Source organism: Sus scrofa, chromosome X (genome assembly GCF_054392235.1).
Source record: "Sus scrofa isolate SSC_HxYL_T2T_F1_AM1 chromosome X, Sscrofa_HxYL_maternal_Yorkshire_Landrace_v2.0, whole genome shotgun sequence".
Taxonomy (NCBI): Eukaryota; Metazoa; Chordata; class Mammalia; order Artiodactyla; family Suidae; genus Sus; species Sus scrofa.
This window is the reverse complement of record NC_139401.1, coordinates 70269131-70295088: the sequence shown is the minus strand read 5'-3', so window position 1 is coordinate 70295088 and position 25958 is coordinate 70269131. Positions and strand designations below refer to the sequence as shown.

Here is a 25958-nt window from a genome sequence, read left to right as displayed (position 1 = left end):
AACATTTTAAATCTTACCCTTCAGTCTTTATAGCTCTTTTATAATTGTAGGTAACTAGCTAGTTAACTAATTCCAAAGCAAATACATTCATCACTGTATACAATTTTCTTTTCATGTTCAGTAATATCTAGTGATTGGTTTGCATGGTTTAGGAAGAATGCCTGTTCTTTAAATTTTTTTTTTTTTACAAAATAAAATACATATATTTAAACACAATTACATTCACACAGATTATTATATCATGGATCTTAAGAAACATATTAAGTGACTCCCTCTGGAGAAGTGGAATGGAAAATATGCTGAGACAAATAGGAAATTTATTCTATACTTTATCCCATTTTGTATGGCTTTCATCTTTACTATTTAGTATTATCTATTACATTTCAATTTTTCTTTAAAAATTAGCATTATATTAAAATTGTTATATTATGCAAATAAAATTTATAAAGAAGAAAGCCTTATATACCATTAAATATTTTATATAGCATAATAAAAAGAATAACTTAACTGGTAAGAATAACAAAAATAATACACCCTCTGAAAATAAGTAAAATATAAAATACATAAGTTGGTTAAAAAACAGTGTAATGTTATAAATATGTCCTCACAATTTGTTACATCTCATTGATTCTTCAATAAAGGCATTACACCATTCTAGGTGATGTGATAAACAAGACATTATAGACTTTACATCGTACCGTGGAGAGAAATGGTTATTAATAATACAATTGTAGAACTGTATTATTTAATTGTACAGTGGCATTCTTTAATTATAATTATCATAAATTCTTTGATGGAGAGGAAATCAGAATCAGATGTAAGAAGACTTCATCATTCCAAGAATGATGTTGAATGACCCCCTTCATGGTGGATTATGCACTTATTTACTATGAGATATATTTCTTCTCCAGAGATTCCTTGTTTGTGTATCAATTGTAGATTTTTGGTTTGCAGTTCTGAAGTTTTGATGTAAGAGTCTATTGTTTTAAGTTGTTGCTCTCTTAATTGCAAGTTCATCTCCAGTGTCCTGCATTTGTACCCACCTCGTCTCATGATTTCTGACTTTGGTGGTGTAATTGTGCATGGATGATTTCGTATCTTTACTGTATATATACCTTTACTGGTGAGCCTTGTCATTTGTGGAATTTTTGTTTCCTGTTGCTGTCGTTTCTTTCCTGCCTAGAGAAGTTCCTTTAGTATTTGTTGCAAGGCTGGTTTAGTGTTGCTGAATGCTCTCAACCTTTGCTTATCTGTGAAGGTTTTGATTTCTCCTTCAAATCTGAAGGAGAGCCTTGCTGGGTAAAGGAATCTTGGTTGGAGGTTTTTTCCTTTCATCATGTTAGGTATATCATGCCACTCCCTTCTGGCCTGCAGAGTTTCTGCTGAAACATCTGCCGATAACCTTATTGGGGTTCCCTTGTATGTTATTTGTTTCTTTTCCCTAGCTGCTCTCAATATTTTCTCTTTGTCTTTAATTTTGGTGAGTTTGATTAACATGTGTCTTGGTGTATTCCTCCTTGGGTTTATTTTATGTGGTCCTCGTTGTGCCTCCTGGATTTGAGTGGGTGGTTCCTTTTCCATGTTAGGGAAGTTTTTGGCTATTATCTCTTGGAATAGTTTTTCTGTCCCCTTCTCTCTCTCTTCTCCTTCTGGCATCCCTATAATACGGATGTTGGTGTGTTTCACTTTGTCGCAGAGTTCTCTGAGACTCTCTTCATTTCTTTTCAGTCTTTTATCTCTTTTCTGTTCTGCATCCGTAATTTCCACTAATCTGTCCTCCACCTCACTTATTCTTTCTTCTGCCTCCTGTATTCTGCTGTTGGTTGCTTCTAGTGAATTTTTTATTTAAGTTTTTGTATTTTGCATCTCTTCTTGGTTAAGTTTTATATCTTGTATCTCTTTGGTCAGTGTTTTCTGTAAGTTATCCATCTTTGCCTCCAGTTTATTTCCAATGTCTTGTATCATCTTCAGGATCGACAGTCTAAAGTCTTTTTCCTGGAGGCTGAGAATCTCCTGATCACTTAGCTGATTTCCTGGGGTTTTTCCTTTCTCCCTCCTCTGAGTTATAGTTCTCTGTCTTTTCATTTTTATAGGTTTTTGGTGTGGTGACCTTTCTACAGATAAAGAGTTGTAGCCTCTCTTACTTCTGATATCTGCCCCCCTGTGGCTGAAGTCTGTATGGGGGGCTTGCTGTAGGCTTCCTGATGGGAGGGGCTGATGCCTGTCCACTGGTAGGTGGAGTTGATTCTAATCCTTCTGGTGGGTGGGGCTTAGTCTCTGGATGGGATTAGAGGCAGCTGTGTGCCTGGGGGGGTCTTTAGGTAGCCTGTTTACTTAGGTACTGAGGGGCGGGGCTGTGATCCCACCTGGATTGGTGTTTGCCCTGGGGCTTCTCAGTGGCTGGCTGACGGGTGGGGCCAGATTTTCCCAAAATGGCCACCTCCAGAGAACGGCACACTGCTGAATATTCCCGAACGTTTTGCCTTCAATGTCCCTCCCTCACAACAAGCCACATTCACCCCTGTTTTCCCAGGATGTCCTCCAAGGACTGCATTCAGGTTCGACCCAGATTCCTGTGGAGACTTTGCATTTTCCCGGGACCCAGTGCACGTGAAAGTCTGCGTGCACCTTTTAAGAATGGGGTCTCCATTTCCCCCAGTCCTGTGGAGCTCTTGCACACAAGCCCCACTGGCCTTCAATGCCAGATGCTGCAGGGGCTCTTTCTCCCAGTGCCGGATCCCCACACATGAGGGTTTGATGTGGGGCTCAGAACTCTCACTCCTGTAGCTGAGTCTCTCTCTTTGAACCAGTTAGTTTCCAGTCTGTGGAGCTTCCCACCCGGGAGGTATGGGGTTGTTTATATCACGAAATCGACCCTCCTATCTCTTGATGTGGCCTCCTCTCATTCTTCTGGAGTAGGGTATATTTTTTAAGGTTTCTGCTCCATTTGGGTGGGGATTGCTCAGCTTTTAGTTGTGAATTTTCTTGTTTTTAGGAGAGAAGTTGAGCTCCAGTTTTTCTATTCCGCCATCTTAATCCTCTTCTCTATTTTGAATTTTTTGAGGAACCTCTATATAATTTTTTGTAGCAGCTGCACCATTTTACATTCCTACCAATACTGCACAGGGTTCCAGTGTCTCCACATCTTCCCCAAGACTTGTTTGGTTGGTTGGTTTTTTCACAATGGCCATCTTAATAGGTGTGAAGTGATATTTTTTTGTAGTTTCAATTTGTATTTTCCTTCTGCTCTGGATTTCTAGTTTCAGTCCATTTAGTTCAGAGCAGATACTTTATATGACTTTACTCTTTTTAAATTTCTTAAGATTTCTTTTGTGATTTAATATGTGATTTACCTTGGCAAATGTTCTTTGTGAAGTTGAGAAGAATGTGTATTTTGATGCTGTTGAGTGGAACATTTTCATTTGTTTGTTACATCCATTTGGCCTGTAGTGTTTAAGTTCTTTCATTCCTTGTTGATCTTTTGTATGTATGTTTAATCAATTATTGAAAGTGCAGTATTAAAGTCTATTAATGACTGTTAATGTGTTACTATGCATTTCTCCCTTAATTTTTGTCAAAGTTTGCTTTATGTATTTAGGTGTTCTGAGGTTGGGTGCATAGGTACTTATGACTTACATCTTCCTTGTGAATTGAAACTTATCATCATATGATGTCCTTCTTTGTCTTTTGTGACAGTTTTTAAGTTAAAGACTCTTTGGTCTGATATGGTTATTGTTTTCATGGAATAAATAAATATTTTTTTTCTTTTACTTTCAGCCTATATGTGTCTTTACGTCTAAAGTGAGTTTCTTGTCCATAGTTAGATGTTGTTTTTTTAATCCATTTCAGCCACTCTGTCTTTTGTTTGGAGAACATGTCCATTAAAATTTAAAGTAATTATTGATAGGTAAGGATTTAACTATTGCCATTTTTGTTAATTGTATTCTGTCTTATAGCTCTTTTGTCCCACTTTTTTACTTCCTTTGTGTTTGGTTGGGTTTTTTTGTTTTTGTTCTTGCAGTGTTATTCTTTGATCCTTTTCATGTTCTTTTATGTATCTTCTATAGGCATCTTATTTGTGGGTTATTATGGGACTTTCATAAAACATCTTATAACAATATATTTTATACTAATAACAGCTTCACTTTGATCATGTATAAAAACACTAGTTTTACTGTTCCCCTCACACCTTATATTATTGATGTCATAACTATATCTCTTTATAGTGTATATCTGTTAAATGTTTCTAGTTAAGTTACTGTTTATGGTTTATTTTTTAACTCAAATACCAGAAAAAAGTGAGTTTTTGTACCATTTTTATATTATTATAGCATTCTTTATTTGTGTATATATTTACCTTTACCAGCTAGCTTCATACTTTTCTGTTGCTGTTTAGTGTTTGTTTCAACTTGAAGAACTCCCTTTATAATGTCTTGTAAGACATGTCTAGCATTGACAAACTCCCTCAACTTTTGTTTATCTGAAAGTCTTTATCTCTCCATTTTTTTGAAATACATTTTTGCTGGACATAGTATTCGTGATAACCTTTTTTTTTCTTTCATCATTTTGAATATATCAGCCCATTCCCTTCTGGTCTGTGAAGTTTCTGATGAGAAGTCTGCTATTAGTCTTTTGAGGCTCCCTTTTATGTGTTGAATCACTTGAATCTTTCTCCTTTAAAATTCTGTATTTGTCCTTGACTTTTACCAGTTGAGTATAATATGTCTTGGTGTAGATTTCTTTAGATCATTTTTTTGGGTCCTTTTTGGGTTTCTTGAATCTGATTGTCCATGTCCCTCTCCAGGTTTGGGAAGTTTTCAGCTATTACTTCTTTAAAAACTCTTTATGCATTTTCCTCTCTTCTTATTCTGAGATTTCCATAATATGAAGGGTGGTTCATTTTATGGTATCGTTTAAGTCCTTTAAGCTTTCTTTATTCTTTTTCATTCTTTTTCCTTTTTACTCCTCTGACTATATGGTTTCAAATCACCATTCTTCATGTTGGCTAATTCTTTCTTCTGTGTGATTAAATTTGTTATCAAACTCAGGTATTGATTTTTTAAGTTCAATTTTTGCATCATTCATCTCCATAATTTGTTTTTTTATAATTTCTCTCTTTTGATATTCTCTTCTTATTCATGCACAATTTTCCTGACTTCACTGAGTATTTTTAATGACAGTTATTTTGAACTTTTTGTCAGGATATTTATATACCTTCATTTCACTAGTGTTAGTTTCTGGAGCTTTATTTTGTCCCTTTGATTGAACTTTTTTCATGTTCCTTTTAGCTCCTCATTGATATTTGCATACTGGAAGAAATAGCCATATCTCCTAGTCTCTATGTACTGGCTCTGACAGGAAAAGACATTCACCAGTCATCCCAGTTCTCAGTGCGGGGGGCCTGTGGATGTCTTCTCTGGACTTGTGTGTGTGTATGTCCAATTAGAGGGATTTGTTTTCTTTTTTCAGAACCTCGTAATCTGTTGCTTCCTCTGGTATCTGTCTGCTATATTGTTGGTGCTCCAAAACAGTAAAACATCACCAAGGTATTTTTTTGTTTGTTTGTTTTTAGCTTCCCCAGGTATCTTCTATAATATGCCAGGTCTAATCAGCACTCTGAGTTGAGCAAGACAGAAACCAGTCTCTTGGGCAGCCTGCTGAAAAATCAGAATGTTGGATACATGCTCTACTCCTTTGTCTCCCTTCAAAGGTAGAAGCCTTGAGTTGTGCACCTTCTTATCATGCAGAGGGTGCCACCCACAGCAGGCAAACCACTTTCCATTGTTCTCAGCAATCCTCATGCATGTAAGCTGTACTGGATCTCTGAGTTTCAAGTGAAGAGAGGTAGAAACTAGCCCCTTGGGCAGTACTCTGAAAGGCTGGGATGTTGAACACATGACCTACTCCTCTTCCTCACTGTCAGGAGGGAAGCCTCAAGTGGTGTGCCTCCTTCTCATCACACAAAGCCATGCCAACTGTAGTAACATGTCACCCACTTTCCTTCATTCTTAGTTGCCCTCAGACATCCAAACTTTTCTGAGCCATCAGCACTCCAAATGAGCTGAGACAGAATCCAGTACCTTGGGCAGCACTCTTTAATTCTGGGATGTGGGACATGTTCAACTCCCTCTCCCACCACCACCAAGGGAGAAGTTGCAGACCTGGGTAGTTTGTCTTGGCACTGACTGAGCTCTGTTGAGTTGTGGAGGGGCTCATGTGAGTAAAGTGAATTTCATCATCTTACTTGTTTCAGAGCAGTTGTTCTTGACTTTGTCCTTGCTGGGGGTACTGCAAGTTCTTAATTACAATGTGGAATTATCATAAAGGTGTTTTGGTCCATATATTGTTGTTCAGTTAGTTTTTTTTGTGAGAGAATGAGTGCTAGGATTTACTTTTCTGATATTCCATGACTTCTTTAACTTTTTAAATATGTATGTAAAAAATGCAAATTTCCTAAGTATACAACTTGATGATTTTTTACAAATTGAACAGACCCATGTGAATATGTGCCCATAATGCCATCATATTTGAAAGACAATTTCGTTGTATATAAAATTTTAGGTTCAGCCTTGTTTTCCTTCGTGCTCTGTAAATCCTATTCCATTGTTTAATTTGTTGAAAAGTCTGATGTCAATCTGATTCTTTGTATTTTATATTATTTGTTCTTTTTAGATTCTTTAGAATATGTCCTTTTACTCTGACATTCCTAAGTTTAATTTTGAATATGTCTAGTGATAGTTTTTTGGTGGCTTTTCTTCTTGGCACTCTATGCACTCTTCTAACATGAGCTCTTTCATCTTTAATCTCAGTATATTTCTCTTATTTTTGTAAATATTTCTCAACATTTTAATTTTTCTTGGCATTGTATTAAATAGATGTTAATACTTATATTTTTGTGTTCCTTTTTAAAAACTTTTTACTTTTAAAATATAACATTGCTACTCTTTTCAAAGCCCTTATTCTCCTATATACCTTCTGCCTTAGACTTATATTTTGTCTCATGCTTGCCTCCTGTTATCCCTTGCCCCAGCCATCTGCAGCTACTATATGTCTTTGTATACTTCCAACAAACAACACTTTGAATGCTGCTCCAACCCCAAGAGAGTTCTCAAGGGTGCAAAATGAGGTATGCCCTGAGCCAGGTGTTCAGGAAACTGCCACACAAGTCAAAAGACACAATTCTTTGAGAATGAGGCCCACGTTTCACCCTCTGTACCAGTCAGCCATACCAGGAATGAGAGAGATACCATCTATCCCAATGTCTCTGATCTGAGGAATGGGATATGGTTGGTGAGTATGCACAAATGTCATAGTGCTCACTGCTAAAATTTAGCAACTTCTTTCCTCATCTGGTTGTTATAAGTGTTTTAAATTAGATTCCAGAGTTCTAAAAACGTTGTTTCTGGCAGTTTTTGACACCTTAATCATTGTTTTAGTGGACATACACTTTTTTGAATTTTCATACTCTGCTACTTTTGGTGATGTCACTCTTTATGTTTAACATCACCATTACATTGATACTTTCACAAAAAAACAAACATGACATGTTCCTTGTTAAAAAGAAAAATTAACCTAGGTGTTTCAAGGTTATCAATCAGGAAGATAAGAGTAAACTTGCCAGGTCAAATGACATTGTTGATGTTGTTAATATTGACAATGTTAGAAATGTACATCTCCATTTCATCACTTACTAGCTGTATGAACTTAAGCAAGGCAATCTCTCTAAGCCTCAGTGTTTAGTTTGCAAAATGGGAATAATAATAATAGATACTTTGTAAGATTGTAGTGAGAGTGAAGCGAGGTAATGTAGCGTTGGGCAGAAGGTTAACCAAATAATGATTGTTTAGTGAATGGTAGCCACTGTTGTTGTTATTAAAAATGATTATAGTATAGCTGCTTCTCACCCATGTTGCTTTATAATGCAAAAATACCTTAGCAAACTAAATCCAAATTAAAATATGAAAAGTGGATAAAATACTAACTACCATGGCCTTCAGTGAATCTGTTATTCTGTTGTGGACAAAGCATCTCCGGGGATGAAGTAAAATTGAAGGATATTTTTGGGCAAATGAAGGTGGGAAGGCAGTCAAGATATATCTTAGCATTGCATTTGTCTTGCTGTGATATTTATGTCTGCATCTGTCAGTTTTAGATTATAAACTCCTAAAGCATAAGGAACACTTATTTAAATTTTCTGTTGTGTACATTATGTGAGATAAAAAACTTTTTTATGTTGTGACAGTGTATCCATTTGAGAAAGTTGATATGGTAATTTAGAGCAGGTTTATTTACTCTTGAAATATTCTAGAGTGACTTTAAAGCTCCAGGTGCTTCTCTTGAAGGCGTTTAGAAAAATGTATAGCTCATGAAATGCTTCTAAGAGAGCTATCAGTTTCTTTCCAGCATTATATGAAAACAGGTGTTCTAGCCATTGCATGAATTATGGTCACCTTATGAATTTTCTTTTTTTTTTCTTACTAAAGTATAGTTGATTTACAATTTTATACCAATTTCTGCTTTACAGCAAAGTGACTCATTCATATATATATGTGTATATATGTATTTATGTATATAGATGTGTATATATATATATTTATGTATATAGATGTGTGTATATATATATATATATATACACACATACACGCACTGTTTTTTTAAAATATTATTTTCCATCATGATCTGTCCCAGGAGACTGGATATAGTTCCCTGTGCTATACAGTAGGGCCTTATTGTTTATTCATTCTAAATGTAATAGTTTTGCATTGACTAATCCCAATCTCCCAGTCCATCCCATTCCCTCCCCTGCCCCTTGGCAACCACAATTCTGTTTTCTATGTATGTGAGTATGTCTCTCTTTTGTAGATAGATTTGTTGTGTGGCATGTTTTAGATTACACATATAAGCAATATCATATGGTATTTGTTTTTTTCTTTCTGACTTCCTTCACTTAGTATGAGAATTTCTAGTTGCATCCATGTTGCTGCAGATAGCATTATTTTGTTCTTTTTTATTGATGGGTAGTATTCCATTGTATATATGTACTATGTCTTCTTTTCTTTTTAGGGCCACACCTGTGTCATATGGAAGTTCCCAGGCTTGGGGTCAAATCGGAGCTACAGCTGCTAGCCTATGCCACAGCCATAGCAATGCCAGATCTGAGCTGTGTCTGTGATCTATACCACAGCTCGCAGTAACACCCGATCTTTAACCCACTGAGTGGGACCAGGGATTGAACCTGCATCTTCATGGATACTGGTTGGGTTCATTTCCACTGAGCCACAACAATGGGAACTCCCTGTACTATGTCTTCTTAATCCTTTCATCTGTTGATGATCATTTAGGTTGTTTCTATGTCTTGGCTATTGTGGATAGTGCTGCTATAAACATAGGGGTGCATGTATCTTTTTTTAATTAATGAATTTTATTACATTTATACATGTACAATAATCATCACAACCAATTTTTACAGCATTTCTATCCTAAAACCTCAGTGCATTCCCCCCCCCCCAACCTGTCTCATTTGGAAAGCATAAGTCAATATCCGTTCTGCAAAGAAGTTCATTGTTTCCTTTTTTTAGATTGCACATGTAAGTGATAGCATTTGATGTTGGTGTCTCATTGTCTGACTTCACATAACATGATAATTTCTAGGTCCGTCCATGTTGATGAAAATGCCATTATTTCATTCCTTTTAATGGCTGAGTAATATTCCATTGTGTATATATGTACCACATCTTTTTTTTTTTAATTCCAGAATCATTTTCTTTTTTATTGAGTGAATCATTATGTTGCTGTTTTGAACCAGAAGATAATTAGATCATATTCCCCTTGAGGCATCTCATATTGTTTCATCCAGAGTTGAATAAGTGGATATAAACAATCTAAATTAATTCAGTATATCTAAACCTGCCTTTGCTGTTTCACAGGTGAGAGAAAATTTCACGTCATTTGCAGAATATTTTAGGAGCTGGGGCCTAAAATACCAATACCAATATGTTTTGAATTCTTTTTGCTAAATACTTTAGTAGTTGCCTATTGCAAAGTTGAATAAATACAATAAAGAAAATGGAAATGATTGAATTTCTGTAGAGTTAAAAAAGAGTGCTCCAAATTGAGTGTATGCTTTTATTTTTCTGAGAAAAGACAGACTTGTTCAAAATAAGCACAGTTATGAAAATTTGTCAGTGGAAGGCAAGAAAATAACTTGACATAGTCAACTCTCTGGATGCTTATATTTTGCTATAGTGATGGAAACAGTCAATTCTACTTTTGTTTTTGACTTTTGTACCACGTCTTCTTTATCCACTTCTCTGTTGATGGACGTTTAGGTTGCTTCCAAGTCTTAGCTATTGTATATAGTGCTGCAATGAACACTGGAGTGCATGTATCTTTTCGAGTCATGGTTTTCTCTGGATAGATGCCCAAGAGTGGGGTTGCTGGGTCATATGGTAGGTCTATGTGTAGTTTTCTAAGGTACCTCCATACTGTTCTCTATAGTGGTTGTACCAGCTTACATTCCCACCAACAGTGTAGGAGGGTTCCTTTTTCTCCATACCCTCTCCAGCTTTCATTATTTATAGACTTACTAATGATGGTCATTCTGACCAGTGTGAAGTGGTACCTCATTATAGTTTTGATTCACATTTCTTTAATAGCGATGTTGAGCATCTTTTCATGTGCCTACTGGCCATCTGTATGTCTTCTTTGGAGAAATGTCTATTTAGGTCTTCTACCCATTTTTTACACTTGATCTTAGCCAAAAGGCCGAGAAGCGACCTACCCATTTTTTGATTGGGCTGTCCGTTTCTTGTTGTTGAGTTGTATGAGTTGTTCTTATATTTTGGAGATTAAGCCCTTGTAGGTGGTAACATTTGCAACTATTTTTTCCTGTTTTGTAGGTTGTCTCTCTCTCTCTTTTTTTAATGGTTTCCTTTGCTATGCAAAAGCTTGTAAGTTTGATTAGGTCCCATTGGTTTTATTTTTGTTTTTATTTCTGTTGCCTTGGGAGACTGACCAAAGAAAATATTTCTGCGGTTTATGTCACAGAATGTTTTGCCTATGTTCTCTTTTAGGAGTTTTATGGTGTCATATCTTATGCTTAAATTTTTAAGCCGTTTTGAGTTTATTTTTGTGCATGGTGTGAGGGTGTGTTCTATTTTCATTGAATTACATGTGTTGTCCAGTTTTACCAGCACCATTTGCTGAAGAGACTCTTTTTCCTATTTTATATACTTGCCTCCTTTGTCAAAGATTAATTGACCGTAGGTGTTTGGGTTTATTCCTGGACTCTCTCTTCTGTTCCATTAATCTGTATGTCTGTTTTTGTAGAAGTACCACACTGTCTTGATTACTGTAGCTATATAGTATTGTATGAAGACTAGGAGAGTTATGCCTCCTGCTTTGTTTTTTTTCCCTCAGGATTGCTTTGTTAATTCTGGTTTTTTTTTTTAATGGTTCTGTATAAACTTTTGGATTATTTCTTCTAGTCCTAAGAAGAAGGTCATAGGTAACTTAATAGAGGTTGCATTAAATCTGTAGATTGCTTTTGGGTAGTATGGCCATTTTAGCATGTTAATTTTTCAAGTCCAGGAGCATAGGATAGCTTTCCATTTCTTTGAATCCTCTTTAATTTCCTTTGTTAACATTTTATATTTCTCAGTATGTAAGTCTTTCACCTCCTTGGTGTGTTTTTTTCCTAGGTATTTTATTTTAGGGGGTGTGATTTTAAAAGGTATATTTTATGTTCCTTTTTTAATATTTCATTGTTAGTATATAGAAATGCAACTGGTTTCTGAATGTTAATCTTATATCCTGCTCCTTTGCTGAATTCGTTGATTAATTCAAATAGTTTTTTGGTGGATTCTTTAGGATTTTCTATATATAGTGTCATGTCATGTGCATATAATGATAATTTTACCTCTTCCCTTCCAACTTGGATACTTTTTGCTTCTTTTTTTTTATCTGATTTCTGTGGCTAGGACTTCCAATACTGTGCTGAATAAAAGTGATAAGAGCACGCATCCTTGTCTTGTTCCAGATTTTAGTGAACTTTTAGCTTTTCTCCTTTGAGTTATATATTGGCTGTAGGTTTGTCAGTTGGCTTTTATTATGTTGCAATATAGTCCCTCTATACCCACTTTAGTAAGAGTTTTTATCATGAATGGATGTTGGATTTTGTCAAATATTATTTATGCATCTATTGAAATGATCATATGGTTTTTGACTTTTCTTTTGTTCATGTGATGTATTACATTGATTTGTGTATGTTGAACCATCCTTGTAAACTTGGTTTTTGACTTTTCTTTTGTTAATTTGGTGTATGACATTGATTGGTTTGCATATGTTGAACGTCCTTATGAACCTGGGATGAATCCCACTTGGTCATGATGTATGATCTTTTTTATATGTTGTTAGATTCGGTTGGCTAAATTTTTGCGTTTAGATTTATCAAAGATATTGGCCTATCATTTTCTTTTTTGGCAGTATCTTTGGTTTTGGTATTAGGGTGATGGTGGCTTCATAGAATGTCTTTAGGAGTGTTCCTTCTTCTTCAATCCTTTGGAAAAGTTTAAGAAGGGTGTTCTACATTATTCTTTGTATATTTGGTGGAATTCGCCTGTGAAGCCATCTGGTCCTAGATTTTTGTTTGTAGCGAGTGCTTTTATTGCATATTCGATTTCATTTCTAATGATTGGTCTGTTCAGTTGATCTATTTCTTCTTGATTCAGTTTTGGTGGGCTGTATATCTCTAGAAAGTTGTCCATTTCTTCTAGGTCATCAAATTTGTTGGCATATAATTGTTTGTAATATTCTTTTCTGGTAACAATAATTGTGTTACCAGAAAATACACAGCTTTGTTCTATATCTTATTTCTGTTCAGTAAGACTATGAGGAGATAATGGATTAAAGGTTAACAACCTTCTCAGGATTGAGTACCATTAGCAGTACTAAACTAACAATTTTATTTTTTTTAATTTATTTATTTTCAGCTTTTTAAAAATTTCCCCAATACATTATATATTTTTTCTACTGTACAGCATGGTGACCCAGTTACACATACATGTATAGATTCTTTTTTCTCACATTACCATGCTCCATCATAAGTGACTAGACATAGTTCCCAGTGCTACACAGCAGGATCTCATTGCTAATCCATTCTAAAGGCAATAGTCTGCATCTATTAACCCCAAGCTCCCCATCCATCGCACTCCCTCCCCCTTCCTCTTGGCAACTCCAAGTCTATTCTCCAAGTGCATGATTTTCTTTTGATGGTGGACTGTTTTAAGTTTTAAAAATTGGACTGTTCTGTAAGCATTCTCAGACTACTTGAATATATACAGAAACCAAAAATTAGATTTTCTGGAGGTATTTTCTTTTTCCCCAGGAAAACAACATCATTTGACCTAGCATTTCCATTGGTCTTATATTTGCATAATATTGATACTGGGAGAACTATATTTGGATGCCCATGGTGACTTTAGTCAATGTTTTCTCTTTTTGCACAATTTCATTTTTTCTGTACATCAGAAAATCTGTTGATAAGTGCCTATTTTTCTAAATGGTTAACTGAAAAGGCAATTTAATTTTCCATCTCTATTAGGCTGTCACCTAGACCACGCATTTTTGCCTGAGTCCTGTTCACAGTGTCTAACAATAAGTTGCTTTATTTATTTTTCTTTTTGACTGGTTGAATAAACGTGCTGCATTCTGTCTTTTGAGTTGTTTCATGTCATGTAAAACATACACAGTTCAGAAACTTGTACTTGTTTGTCTTCATTCACAGGATTTTCCTCTTGTTTAATAACAGGCTGGGATGAGTTGGGTCTGTATGTGTCTCTCTAGCTTAATTTTGGTTTAGTTAATTCATTTTTGCCACTATTAACATACTGAAGTCATTTATCAATTTTGAGAATAATTCTCTATGTCCTGAGGAAAGTATTATGTGAAGGCCGTCGATAGAAAAGAAAGGCCATTAACAATTTTAAATATTGGCAGATAGAGGATAAAGAGAAATCTACCAACACAGAAGAGAGAAACAAAAAAGGGGTAACAAAGAGATAAATAAGAGACCCCCATATCGAGGGGGGTGGCAGATTGCTATCAGCCCCAAATGTGCATATTTACCTATCTCCGTGGTAGAAATTAACTTTTAGCATGCTAGAAAGAGACTAAATGGATAGGCCAAAGGGAACTTAAAATTTACAAAATCAAATACCTTCTTCAAAATAAGTATCATTTTTAAGCCCTGGAGTTGGGTTTATATTTATATTAGCATTCTCTTAGTCTGTACTTGTGTTATAAGCAAAGATTATGTCACATATTTCCTACCAGGGAATTACCTATTACTAGATTTTGTTGGAATGCTTATAAAGAAAAATAAAGTATTTTGGACATGACCTGCATAATGAGCCTTGCAGAATGACCCACGGAAATGAAAATCCTATCTTATATAAGTTTAAGGTAATTTTCCAGGTAATTTTCTAATCGCTGACAATCTGATACATTCATAAAAAGCAGCAAACATACGTGAGAGCATTTATAGAAAAATATAACTAAAAGTGGCTGGTCTGCCTGCTGATTCAAATTGTCCAGCTGTGGAACTTAAGAGTTAAGAAATGTGCCTGAGAGTTTTCTTCCAAGTTCACATTAGAAAACGTAAAGACTGAAAGTCAAAACTATAAAATAGCAAAAAATAGGTCCAGTTTACTTTCTCAACTTCTTTTACATTATCTCAGCATTCCAGCTGCAGTGTGAAATGTGTGGTAACATCTCCATTCTGTTCACAAACATGATAGGGCTGGGAATCTTAGAAGTACTTAGAGATTCATACCAATTTCCTGAAGTTCTTGGGTTCTAATAAACCAGCCCCTTGAAATAAATTGAATATGTCTAAAATGTGCCTTTGGAGAATTACTCTTAGTATGATAAAGTTCTCTTTATGCGTTTCACCCCTCATTTCATGATTTACCCTTTAACATTCAGTCATTAGTTTTTATTGCCCTGAATTTGACAGATGCCTGTCATTCTTTGTTACTCTATTAGAAAACAGCATGGAATTTCTCACCACTTAGCTGAAACAGGTTTCATGATGACAAAAATGTGATGATAAATGAGTTTCTTATATGAATGGGTAGCAAGGTCTAAACTTTCTCAGAGAAGTTGCCTAAACAAACATAAAAACTCTATGAAGAGTTTTTGTACTGTCTGCTAAATAGGCCTTGCTGCTGGTGTTATGCCCTCAGAGATGTAAAATTTGGTAGATAAAAAGGAAAACTGTTTGAGAAAAAGGGTAATTCTGTGAATAATTTTTGTTTATGGTTTTTTTCGTGTTTTGTTTTGCTGTGGCATTCTCAGAATTCTTGGAGGCTGCACAGATTTTAGAAATTATTCAGAGCAAGAGGAGGCTGTAGGGATTTTAGAAATCATCTAAAGTAAAAGTTGGTAATCTATGGCCATTGGTATAAATCCATTGTGTCACTAATGTTCACGAGGCCTCTATGCAGAGATTTTTTTTTTAAAAAAATTTAAATGGTTGGGAAAACAGTCAAAAGAAGGATAATTTTTTGTGTGACAGATGACAATGATATGAAATTCTAGATTTCAGTGTCTGTAAACACTGTTTTATTTGAACACAGCCACAGTCATTCATTTGTGTATTATCTGTGGTTGTTTTTGTGCTTATAACGACAGCATTGAGTAGTTGTGGCACAAGTTATATGCCTGAAAACCCTAAAATATTTGCTCTCTGGCTGTTGAGAGAAAAATCTTCCAACCCCTGTAAGAGTCATCAAATTTTGTAGCAATGGATTTCAACTTGATAGATTTTTGGCTTAATGAATAGATAGATACTTAGGCGACATAAGCTATCCAAGATCCTTAAGCTATGCTGCCATTTATTCATTCATTCATCACGCATTTATTGACTATCTAATGCAATGAAGGAAATCTTTTATCCTTCAATTTTGTTGAGAAATAAAATTACAAAATCTAAGAAGTAACTCTAACATTTTCATTCCTCTTCCGCTCCTCTCAATCCCCCTCCTGCACCTCAGCTGGTTTCTAAGCAGTTGAGAAGAAAGCCAAGTTTATTTCTTTTTTCCCTTTTTTTTAAGGGCCGTACCCACAGCATATAGAAGTTCCCAGGCTTGGGGGTAGAATCAGGGTTGCAGCTGCCAGTCTATGCCACAGCCACAGCAATGCAGAATCAGAGCCCCATCTGTGACCTACACTATAGCTCACTTCACTGCTGATCTTCAACCCACTGAGCAATGCCAGGGATTGAACCTGCATCCTCATGGGTACTAGTAGTGTTCATAACCTGCCAAGCCACAATGGGAACTCTAAGAAAACCAAATTTAAATAACATTTAATTCAGACTCTTAAACTTTTAAAGTAAGTTAAATATAATTTTAAATTATAACAATTTCTCTTTAAAAATGTATTAAGATCCTAATTTTAAATGTTTTAGGTTTTATAATGACCAGATGATAAACAATATTCATGCATGACTGTTTGATGCTATTAAGATCATAGATGGACAGCTGTAAACTTAGTTTTGCTTCTAAAGCCTCAGGGATGCAGAAATGTAATTGACTTGAAAATCCCTGATGGGTTAACAATTTATAAATTGCTCTTTAATCTTTTATTATTAGATTAGTCTTAAAGTGTCATAAACACTGAGCGTAACTTGAGTTATGAAAGCTAACTCATTCTAAAAAAGGATACAGTCAAATTTAGATTTTACTACTTATTTAATATAATAGGATTGTTTTTAGTAAAATTAAATTTTTACCTTAAAGGAAAAATGCAATTGTAATGGAATGTTATGATTTTATTAGCCTCTTTCCTTGAGTCTTAGTCTCATTTACGGAACAGGTAGTTCTGTCTGCTAGGTTTATGTTTTTAGCTTTTTTTTTGCTTTTTTAGAGTCACACCTGCAGCATATGGAGGTACCCAGGCTAGGGGTCGAATCAGAGGTGCAGCTGCTGGTCTATGCCAACAGCCATGGCAACCCAGGATCCAAGCCACTCTGGGACCTACACCACAGTTCACAGTAATGATGGATCCTTAACCCACTGAGCAAGGCCAGGGATTGAACCCACATCCTCATGGATACTAGTTGGGTTCGTAACCTGCTGAGCCACAATGAGAACTCCCGTTTTAGTGTTGATAACATTTTATAAATAATAATTGAATGTATATACCAAGCAAGATATTGTGCTTGTGCAGTTCTTTATCAAGGATTAATATTTTTATTAGTGGACAAATAGTGTTGATCAAAATGAGAGCATACATTATTATGCTCAGGGGCCACAGAATCTTTATGTTTTAGGTTCTTACTTTTTAGGTAAGTAAACATGATTCTCCAGTGTCTGAACATATCTGCTTCTTCAGATGGACTGGCAGATTGTCGTTTTCAGTGTACTGCATTTGTGTGGTATTCTGTGTACATTAGTCATGTCTGTTATCTTCAGTAATATAGTTTATTGTTATGTGTCTTTGGAGGAATGGTGTTATAAGTAAATTCAGATACTAGATTTATTGAGGAAATAAATTATAATCTATTCAGTTAAGATTTTCATTTTTACCTTTTTTGCTTTTTCAAGGCCGCACCTATGGTATATGGAAATTCCCAGGCTAGGGGTCAAGTTGGAGCTGCATGTGCCAGCTTATGCCACAGCCACAGCAACACTGGATCCAAGTCACATCTGTGACCTACACTGTAGCTCGCCATAATACCAGATTCTTTAACCCACTGAGTGAGGTCAGGGATCAAATCTCATGGATACTAATCATCCTTATGGATACTGGTCGGGTTCTTAGCCCACTGAGCCACAACGGGAACTACAAGATTTTAAAAATCCAATTAATAAGTGCAGCCTTTTCATTTTATTCCAGTTAGACAGGACCCTCCTCCATTTTTAAGTAAATTTTTTTTTTTTGCTGTAAACCCCTTCCTTCAGAGTTTTAAAAGTAGAGATAATCAACTTAAAAATGCATTGTGTTTCAGAAGTATTTGTAAGTCTATTTTTTAGAAGTCAGAATATTTTTCTGTAGAAACAGTATTTCAAATAGTGGTAGGACTAGCCCTCAAAGGAATTAACCCATTATGTGACTGTTGTTTTTGCTTTTGCAATGACAGATATTTTGAATAATCAAAGCTGATTCTCTCTGGGAAACAGGTAGGAGATGACATTGTAGAGGAGCATGTCAGAGGCTTTTTATCTGTTATTAGTTGAGGTAGTGAGTACACATGGTGTTTATTATATTGTTTTCTGAACTTTTTATATGCCTGAAATAGTTCATAATTTCAGCAGTGCTATCTTAGTACTAGAAGTTCAGTTTGAATATGAACATTTAAAAATTATTTACCTTGAATCCTGATGCATAAGGGAAAAGTGATTTGATTAGAGAAGGATAAAGAGATAGCTAGAAATTTTGAAGGGGTTCTATGGATACTTTCAAAGGCTTAGATTTTATGATAAATTATCTTTATTTTGACCAGTATCCTTTCAGGAAGTATGTTTTTTCTGTCAATTTAAGTGGATCACCAACCTTTATCTCTTACCTATTGGTCATAAATAGGCAGGGTTTTGAGAGAGAATAAAGAGGTGGGTAGTCATTTATGTGAGATAACTAGGAATATTTTGAAAGGCAAAGAAGATTAAATTGTGTATGCATGTGCAAACATGTGCAGGATCTCGCTTGATGTGCAGTTACTTGAACTGGGGCTTATGAAAAATAGGAAAATGAGGTAAAGCTTGTACAAGGTCTGAGCATTGAGAAAGGCAATAAAGAAAACAGTTGAGCTAAACATTAGAAAGGTATCATTCACAGTGGATGGCTTGTAGAGATTTGAGGGTACATGGTGTGGGAGTTTGGATTTGGCAAGACTGCAAATAGCTATTAGTATTTTTGAAATTTTTATAATTCAGGAAATGTCTTTTATATTTACAAATATATGTAATCAGAAATCAACTGCAATTCAATACATTCTAGAAAACAAATGAGTTAATTTTCTTAGTAATTTGGTCAGCTTTTTTGTGTGTGTATGGAGGTTGTTTTTTGGTTGATTTAATTTTTTTTGTTCTTTTGCAGTGTATAACGTTGACTTTATCTCTCATTTTTGTCTTTTTAGGGCAGCACCTGTGGCATATGGAGGTTCCCAGGCTAGGGGTCTAATCAGAGCTGTTGCTCCCGGCCTATGCCAGAGCTACAGCAACACCAGATCCAAGTCGCATCTGCGACCTACATACACCACAGCTCATGGCAACGCTGGATCCTTAACCCAGTGAGTGAGGCCACGGATTGAACCCCACAACCTCATGGTTCCTAGTCAGATTTGTTTCCTCTGCACCATGACTGGCTCTCCAAACATTGATTTTAATATTCAGATATTAATCCATTTGTACAACTCATTTGTATAATCCATTTGTACCACTCATTAATCCACTTATACAATTAGTTAATCCATTCATATAACTCATTTCAGGAAAGATTAAGTATTTTCTGTCCTTTGGGAGAGTCTTGATCTGAGAAGCAAATTTTTCTTCACTAATCGATGGTGCATTTTAGAAGGATATGTGTCCATTTTATAGATATCTTTATGGTATTACCATGGAGAGGTTCTTCATTCTGTCTTCTTTCAGCTCCACTTTTGGAATATAATCAAGATAAAAAAAAATTGGCCCAAGAGGCCATCAACTGGTTACAAACCTTGGCAAAACTGATCTTGTGACCAGTATCTAAATTTAGCATTCAGATTAAGACTAAAGAGGGAGTGCACATAGTGTGGAACATAGTAAAATACAGTAAAGGGAGGAGTGTTTTCAAAGAGCATAGAAGCCATTTAAGAACGAAATGGGGTTGAAGACTTTGAAGGCTTAAAGGAACAAAGAGAAATCTAGAGAGAAAGAAGGCAAAGAGAAAGTACAATATGACACTTTTAATGGGTGTCATATATATGCTTTATATTTGGACCACACATTTTATTTTTTACCTTTTTAGATATGTATTAGAAGCATAACCATCTCTCTAATATTATCTTTACTTTTGGTTTTATGTATGTTCGTGAACAATAGAAGAAATCTTTGATATTAACTATACACTCTGAAATTTTTTTCCTCTTTTTTTCTCCTGCAGATCTCAGAGTCATTGAGACATACCACATGGCAGAGACTAGGAAAAGGCAATTCAAGACAGTTATTAGATGCTACAAGGGTAAGATAAAGCAGACACTTATACATGTAGCTAGGAAAAATGTGTAAGCCCTTGGAGCATTTTCCAAATTGTATTGCATATTTTATATTTCCCAAATAATTTCCCTTTTCATTTTTTTCTAATTTTTGGTAAGATGAATAAGAAGATGTGTTTCTGTTACTAGAAATGGAGAAAGAAATTTTGATGTTTTTCTAACCCTGGAGAAATCTGTCTGAATCTCATGAGACCAATGCTAACTAGAGTAACATTTTTAGAAAGATTTTATAAATGTAATGACAGCTTGTTGATGCTTAAATTGATTCTGGAAATTTGTATGTGATGTATGGAATGCTATGCATTTTTCAAGTGATAAGAGTCTCTTAACCTTAGAAGATGTTCAGATAGGAGAATATCAAGGGACTCTAAGCTTATTAGAACTTGTGGGTTAAGTCATGCTGAGTTTACATGTTGATGAGGGTTATTTTTCATTCTAATGTAAATGGAAGACACCTTTAAAAATTCCCAGTGCTGGAAGTTCCCTTGGGGCACAGCAGGTTAAAAATCTGGGGTTGCCACAGCTGTGGCATAGGTCGCAACTGCAGCACAAGTTCGATACCTGGCCCAGGGAACTTCCACATACTGCAACTGTGGAAAAAAAAATTTCTCAGTGTTTTTAAATGAAACATATAAATCTCCAAGACAGACTAGAAAATTAGATGATGGTCTAAATCCTGGGAGCTTCTTTTATTTTTTTCTTTCTGATGAACAGTTATTTGCCATCAAAGTACCAGGCATTGTTCTAATTTATGCAGAAGCTGTAGAAATGAATTAGATTTTCCATTTTTTAATTGGTTTTTTTTTTTTCTTTTTGTGGCTGCACCTGCAGCACATGAAAGTTCCCAGGCTAGGGGTCAAATCATAGCTGCAGCTGCAGGCCTCCACCACAGCCATAGCAATGCCGGATCTGAGCCACATCTGCAACCTGCGCCGCAGCTTGTAACAATGCCAGATCCTTAACTCACTGAGCGAGGCCAGGGATTGAACCCACATCCTCAGAGACACTAGTTCAGGTTCTTATCCTGCTGAGCCACAATGGGAACTCCTGATTAAAGTTTTAAGTTACGGGAGAGTGTGCTTCATCTTCTCATTGTTTATGATACCACTAAGTTCATTTATATTTTAATCTTTTGCTATTTTGAAGACCTCATTATTTTGTGTGTTATATATTATTATTTTTTGTCTTTTTAGGGCTGCACCCATGGCATGTGGAAGTTCCCAGGCTAGGGGTCAAATCGGGGCTACAGCTGCCGGCCTACACCACAGCCACAGCAGCGAGGGATCCGAGCCGCATCTGTGACTTACACCTCAGCTCACTGCAACGCCGGATCCTTAACCCACTGACAAGGCCAGGGATGGAACCTGTGTCCTCATGGATACTAGTCAGATTTGTTTCCACTGAACCACAACAGGAACTTCACTGGTGTGTTATTTATCAGACCCTTTGATATAATTTGCTACTCAGTCTTTTAGAGGGAAAAAAATGTCACAAAAGTGACATTGTCACGCTGAATATTACCTTCTGATGATTCCCTTTAAAAATACTTTAAGATTGTTGATCCAAAAGTCAATAACCCATTTATGGCAATTACTTTTTGAGCCTCAATTGGTGAGAACAAGAAGGTTCTTTTGCTTTTTGTAATTACATTTTATAGCTTGATCCAGAGCTGATACTGTTAGGATTCATTTGTGTTTGTAAGTAACTATGCCCTTGTTTATTAATTATTTATTATTATGCCTACTGAAGAAACATTATATCTATGTATTTTAAAGTTTTTTTGAGGACTTTTTTTTAAAATTAGGAAGACTAAATTTTAAGCTTTTTCTTTACTGTCTTTTCAACTATTGTATTTTCTCAAGTTATTTAATGTTTCTCTAACCTGAGCGTAATCTAGGGCCTTTTAAAAATTTATAATAAGTGGGATGTTGCATATTTTAGAAGCTAGTTTGGACATTTGTAGTTAGCTCTTTTATAAGCTAGTTCAACAAGCCAATGTGCAAGACATTGTGGTATAGGCCATGGGAGATACAAGGATAAAAGAGGCTGTCTTTAATATTTAGGAATTTACCATGTAGTAGTAAAGATAGGACGTGTATAAATTACCATAGCATAAGATAAACTTTGACATATTAAAGGATACTTTGTTTCTGAATATACATGTGAGCCAGAATAATAAGAAAAAAATCAGTTATGTAAAATCAGCTATATTAAATTGTAAAGCAAAGATTTATACATATGAAAAGCAAGTGGGACACAATTAATTAAGTGTATTATATACTTGCCAATGATAGAGTTAGGGAATACATGATGCTTTAATAGCAAATAACAGTAACAAAGCTGGTATTGGTCAAGTAGAAGTCTTATACAAGTTAAATATTTTAAACACTAATTTGAAAAGCTATTTAGAGAAAGTAATTTGTGTGTGAGTAATTTGTTATATCTCAGTATTCTTTGTATAAATTTATCTGTAAGCTCATTATGAAGGTGTTTTCTGTAACTATTCAAAGCCGTGCCTCTGAATTTGTTGGGGGAATTAGATTAGACTAAGTCAGATTTTTAAAGATCTGAAATTCTCTAATAGCTAATGGATGGCTTGGTATTATCTTTAACTAGGCTGTCCAGGCATGGCCACTGATAGAAAAGAGGACATGTTGGCATGGTCATGCAGGAGGAGGACTCCACACAGACCCGAAGGAAGGGGTAAGAGCCAATAACAAGTAACTGGAAATTATTATAGCTGATTGTGCTTGTGTAGAAGATATATTCAAGATTATTATATTCCAGAATGTTTTGATCGACTCATTGCAACTGCTGTTTTTCTAGTACAAAACCATATGAACTGACCATGGTTATATGGATGAGATTTTTCTCAGGCTTAAAACAAACAAAAGATATCATGATTGACTAAAAAAAAAAAACAACAAAAAAAGTTGCCAACCTAAATATTTTAGTTCTTTTTTTTTCCAGCTGCACCCATGGCGTGTGGAAGTTCCTAGGCCAGGGATTGAACCTGTACCACAGCAGTGATCCAAGCCATTACAGTGGCAATGCCCGATCCTTAACCCACTGTACCAGAAGAAAACACCTATTTCTTTTTTTTAAAATTTTTTAAATATTTATTTTTAAAATATTTTATCAGAGTATAGTTGACTTACAGTGTTGTATTAGTTTCAGATATACAGCAAAGTGAATCATTTATACATATATATGTCCATTCTTTATCAGGTTCTTTCCCCGTATAGATTATTAAAGAATATTGAGTAGAGTTCCCTGTGTTATACAATAGGTCCTTGCTGGGTATCTATTTTATTTTACTTAAATTTATTTTTCTTTTTTGGCTGTGCCTGCAGCATTCAAAAGTTCCCGGATCAGGGATTGAACCAAAGTCACAGCTGTGACAACTCCAAATCCTTAATTGCTAGGCCACCAGGGGATTCCAGTTACCTATTTTACATATAGTAGCGTGTATATGTTAATCCCAACTCCTAATTTATACTCCCCCAATGGTTTCACTTTGGTAACCATTAGTTTGTTTTCAAAATTTGTGAGTCTATTTCTCTTTTGAAAATAAGTTCATTTGTATCAATTTTTATTGAATTCCACATATAAGTGATATATAAAATTTGTCTTTCTCGGTCTCATTTACTTCCTTAGTCTGATACTCCCTAGGTCCATCCATGTTGCTGCAAATGGCATTCCATTTTTTTTATGGCTGAATACTATTCTATTGCATATATACCACATCTCCTTTATCTCTTCCTCTGTTGATGGACATTTAGGTTGCTTCCATGTCTTGGCTATTGTAAATAGTGCCGCAATGAACATTGGGGGGCATGTATCTTTTCGAATTATGGTTTTCTCAGATATATGCCCAGGTGTGGGATTGCTAGATCATATGATAGTTCTATATTTAGTTTTTTAAGGAACCTCTGTACTGTTTTCCATTTACATTCCCACCAGCAGTGTAGGAGGATTCCCTTTTCTCCACATCTTCTCCAGCATGTTTTGTTTATAGACTTTCCATTGATGGCCATTCTGACTTGTGTGAGGTAATACCTCAATGTACTTTTGATTTGCATTTCTCTAATATTTAATTTGTGATGTTAGGCATCTTTTCCTATGCTTTTTGGCCATCTGTCTTCTTTGAAGGAATATTTATTTAGATCTCGTGACCATTATTTGATTGGGTTGTTTGTTTTTTTGATATACAGCTACATGAGATGTTTGTATATTTGGGATATTAAACCTTGTTGGTCACTTCATTTGCAACGATTTTCTCCCATTCTGTAGGTTGTCTTTTTGTTTTGTTTATGGTTTCCTTTGCTGTGCAAAGGCTTTTAAGTTTAATTAGATCCCATTTATTTATTTATTTGTTTTCATTATTTTGGGGGGTGGATCCAAAAAGATATTGCTGTGATTTATGTCAAAGTGGGTTCTCACTATGATTTCCTCTTGGTGTTCTATAACATTTTAGTTCTTTATTTAAAATAGCATTGGATGCAGTTATTTGTTACATAATCTAGCCTTATAAATAAATAAATTTAACATTTAACTGTTACAAGTAATATGTGTGTGTTAAGGTTAACATTTTCCCTTCTGTACTCTTAGTTTAGAAAGATTCTAGAATGTCCCCTAGCTTCATGGTAAATCCTCCATTTACCTGATGCATTTATTTAATTATCCATATTCTTTGCCATTATCATTATACAGACAAGCTAAGTAGTAGGGCCACTGAAATCAAAAGATTTAATTGCACTATACTTTCTCTAAGTGAGTGAAACTGTCATTGGAATACTGTTATACAATTCTCCATCTGGTCCTCTTTCTCTAAGCTTGCTTTTATTTTCTTTCTTTAACTTCACCCAACCGGTATATATATGGTATCTCTAAGTAGAAGTGATATTTACAGGGTTATTGGCAAGTGGACAAATTTTATGTAAAAGTACTTTCTAAATTGTAAAGGGATAAATAAATTTTAGTTATTTATTTGTGGGAGGTGATTGGTAAGAAACCTTTTCAATGTTTTCTCCCTGTTTCTTGAATTGCCTTTGTAGCTTCTTTCTTTCCTAGAACTCAAAACACATCACATTTATGTTTCTCTTATTTTTATATATTCGTATTTGTCATGTTTATAAACAACAAAGTATAAGATAGTATTTTTAAAAATTAATCCAAATACTGAAATTGTTTTTCCATATATTCTTGATATATGGATATGGCATGATATATTTTGGCATGATAATTGACAGCTTTCAAGATTGTCACCAAGACCTCTTAAGGATAATTTATAAGTAATGCTCTAAACACGCCAAAAATATGTTGACTATTGCAGGAAAAGCAGTCACTGCTTTTAGATTCAGGCAGAATAAACTTCAAGGTAATTTCTTTATTCTCCAATAAAATAAAACAAAGAAAACATCATTGTAAATCTTTTTTTTTTATTCTTTTTTTTTTTTTTTTGTCTTTTTGCCATTTCATGGGCCGCTCCTGAGGCATATGGAGGTTCCCAGGCTAGGGGTCGAATCGGAGCTGTAGTCACCGGCCTACGCCAGAGCCACAGCAACACAGGATCCAAGCCGCATCTGCAACCTACACCACAGCTCACGACAACGCTGGATCGTTAACCCACTGAGCAAGGGCAGGGATCGAACCCGCAACCTCATGGTTCCTAGTCGGATTCGTTAACCACTGCGCCACGACG

The 25958-nt window shown here is 35.3% G+C and overlaps 1 protein-coding gene across 2 annotated transcripts in view; it reads left to right on the top strand.

Annotated features, from left to right (window-relative positions):
- Window positions 1-25958, top strand: part of ABCB7 (ATP binding cassette subfamily B member 7) — a 126511-nt gene that overhangs the window by 35785 nt on the left and 64768 nt on the right. For both annotated transcript variants that reach the window (XM_021080712.2, XM_001928719.6), the window contains exons 2-3: window positions 20143-20220; window positions 22871-22957. In XM_021080712.2, coding sequence (XP_020936371.1) covers window positions 20143-20220; window positions 22871-22957 — 165 coding nt within the window. The remainder of the gene's footprint in view (window positions 1-20142; window positions 20221-22870; window positions 22958-25958) is intronic.